We start from the raw sequence: 2,702 nt of genomic DNA, 5'->3' as shown, positions 1-2,702 counted from the left end.
ACAACCCGTAAGTCAATTCTGCTGTTCCAATCATGAAAAAATCAAGCCAATATAAAAGGCAACAATTCAACCAGTTTTAGGTTTCTAGCAAACATATTCAATATCACTGTGTGTTAAAAACACAATGGTACAATGGTAGGATGGTAGCAGTGCTACATCCAGACTTGACAAATCAAATTTGACATGGTAACTTGACAACTCAGAGGAGATAAACAAGCAATTGAACAATTGGTCCTATTTTTATTTTAAGTCATTTAATTTAATACTTCCTACGATGGTATAGGCAAGGCACAAACATTCAAAAGACAATTGTGCACCTGATCTTGCTGATGCTCTATTGCTCTTTGTCGAGACAGAAAACAGACTTCTGTTAACCAACACAAATTTCAGGTTCCATCCTAAATTAACAGCATCCACCTAAGCTATCCAGCAGGGCGGAGGCAATTGATTTGTTCAAAATTTATTATGAAAATCAGAGTGTTGGATGCAAATCTACTACTTCGATGCACACCAAATCAGTCAGACAAACTAACTACAGTTCTAATCAGCAACCAGTTCATCAGCAAAATATGGAACAGCAAGCAGCACATGACAACTAGAGTATATGTATTGCTTGCTCTTATTAGTCCACAACCGAGTGGATTTTCAATCCTCCAATCCCCTTGACAACCATCATACTGTAACTGTCACTGTCAGCAACAACAGAAAAGACATACTGTAACTGTCTTGCAGCTAAGAGGCAGCGGCAGAGCCAGACGCAGCAGCGGCATCTGCAGGAGCAGCCTCGTCGTCCTTGTGCTTCACCATGCCCGAATCGACCAGGATGGGCACCTCCGCAGCGAGCCACGGCGCGAGCCCGAGGCAGAGAGCGTGCGCGAGCCCGAACCGCGGGCAGTTCTTGGCCCAGAGCGGCTTGAAGTGCACGGTGAGGCAGATCTTCCCTCCGCGGTACATCTGCATCCATAATTCCATATCCCATCCCACAGCAAGAATCAGAATCTACAACCAAGAACCCACCCATGCAGACAGTTGCGGGAAAGAAAACATAGATGCAGACCTTGTGGGTCTTGCCGTCGAGGGTGGGGAGCTCGATCTCGGGGGCGACCTGGGGGTAGGCGACGGGGATGTCGAACTGGAGGGGGAACTCGTAGCGGCGGAGGTTGTGGACGTACCAGCAGGTACCCTCCCAGCGGGTGCCCTCCGGGTTGGCGGCGGAGATGCGGAACCAGTCATTGTCCTTGGCCTTGTTGACGGAGGTGTAGGCGATGAGGGCGCGGTACTCCTCCTTGAGCCGCTGCCGCCACGGATCGCCGTCCCGGGGGCCCGCCCGCGTCGACAGCAGCGGGATCTCGCCCACCACGCTCTTCGTGCCCTTGTCCCACCCCTCCATCGCCGACGATGCTCCTCCTCGCCTTCTTGATTGATTTCCTCTGCTCCGCCTCCGCCTCCGCCTCTGCCCTTCTTCAACTATGGATCTGTCTATCCCGATGCGATTCTCGGGTCTGCTTGGATTTCACGCCGACGGCTGGTCGTGGGGAAGGAAGGCACGGGTTCTCTCACTTGCGGTGGCCAAGTCAGGGGTGGCTTAGCCACGGGCAGCCGTCGGATCATGGATCCAAGGAGGAGATCCACTCAGGCGCTGTTCAGAATATCGTTCATATTTTATTTTATTTTATTTTATTTTCGCGATAAGGAATTTGTATATTAATGAAAAATCAAGATTACAATCAGAGCGGCACAGATCAACGACATCACCTAGTCCAGAGAAGAGCGAGACATTTGTTTGTTGTTCGATGTGTACATATTTTGCCATTTAACCACTAATAGTGTTTTGGCAGTGACTAATATAAGTGATACAAACTTCCCTCTGGACAACAAACTTTTTATCTCACAAACTAAAGAGGCTAACTTCAAACAGTCTCTAACTTTAGCCTTAAGCATGTTAACAAGCTCCAATATGCGCAAAAACAAACAAACAAACAAACAAACAAGCTCCAAGGAATCTGATTCGAAGATTACCGGAGTGTTGCACCATTGAAGAGCCAAAAGCAATCCCTTCCATACAAGCAGCAGTTCCCGCTTCAAGTGCCGAAAAACATGAGAGCAGGTTTCGGCCTGAACTGAACATCAATTGGCCCAAGTGATCAGGAGGACCATTCTAGTCTCAGTTGCTTCGGTTTCAAAGACGAAGCGGTCGTCAATGTTGAGTTCTGACCAACCAACCAGATGGGGTGGCCATTGAAGATGTCCTGGTGGGGTTGATTCGCATTGTTCAGTGTTAGCAGTGAAACTTGCTGCATATGTGATTGATCCTTTGCCTTTTCCATGTAAGATGTGAACAATCTATTGGAGGGGCGCGTTTATCATGCACATTCCCGACTAATCCGTCGGATCAAGGATCCAAGGAAGAAATCCACCCAGACATTGTTCGGGAATGTTGTTCACAATAATCGGCGGCAGGTGTTACTGTACCAAAATGATGTTCGTTGTGCTTGTAACATCCACACCGTCAATTTTTGATTCAACGGTTGAAAAGAAGCAAAGTTAAGAGGTATCTTTTGTTGGGGAACGTAGTAATTCAAAAAAATTCCTACGATCACGCAAGATCTATCTAGGAGATGCATAGCAACGAGATGGGAGAGTGTGTCCACGTACCCTCGTAGACCGAAAGCGGAAGCGTTTAGAACGTACGCCACCTCCGT

The 2,702-nt window shown here is 47.9% G+C and overlaps 1 protein-coding gene across 1 annotated transcript; it reads right to left on the bottom strand.

Annotated features, from left to right (window-relative positions):
- Nucleotides 1–589: 589 nt before the first annotated feature.
- LOC123098621 (ubiquitin-fold modifier-conjugating enzyme 1) lies at nt 590–1,589 on the bottom strand. Its single transcript, XM_044520658.1, has 2 exons — nt 1,058–1,589; nt 590–954 (listed from the first exon to the last, which is right to left on the bottom strand). The coding sequence occupies exons 1-2, from the start codon at nt 1,388–1,390 to the stop codon at nt 733–735; spliced, it is 555 nt and encodes a 184-aa protein (XP_044376593.1). The 5' UTR covers nt 1,391–1,589; the 3' UTR covers nt 590–732.
- Nucleotides 1,590–2,702: the final 1,113 nt, after the last annotated feature.

This window comes from Triticum aestivum, chromosome 4D (assembly GCF_018294505.1).
Source record: "Triticum aestivum cultivar Chinese Spring chromosome 4D, IWGSC CS RefSeq v2.1, whole genome shotgun sequence".
NCBI lineage: Eukaryota > Viridiplantae > Streptophyta > Magnoliopsida > Poales > Poaceae > Triticum > Triticum aestivum.
This window is presented reverse-complemented; position numbering and strand designations above follow the sequence as displayed.

What these genes read in the sequence shown, in the direction of transcription:
- LOC123098621 (XM_044520658.1), bottom strand. Translation starts at nt 1,390, where the DNA reads ATGGAGGGGTGGGACAAGGGCACGAAGAGCGTGGTGGGCGAGATCCCG. An exon ending in TCGACGGCAAGACCCACAAG is followed by an intron (nt 955 to 1,057) that starts GTCTGCATCTAT and finishes TTATGGATGCAG; the next exon opens with ATGTACCGCGGAGGGAAGAT.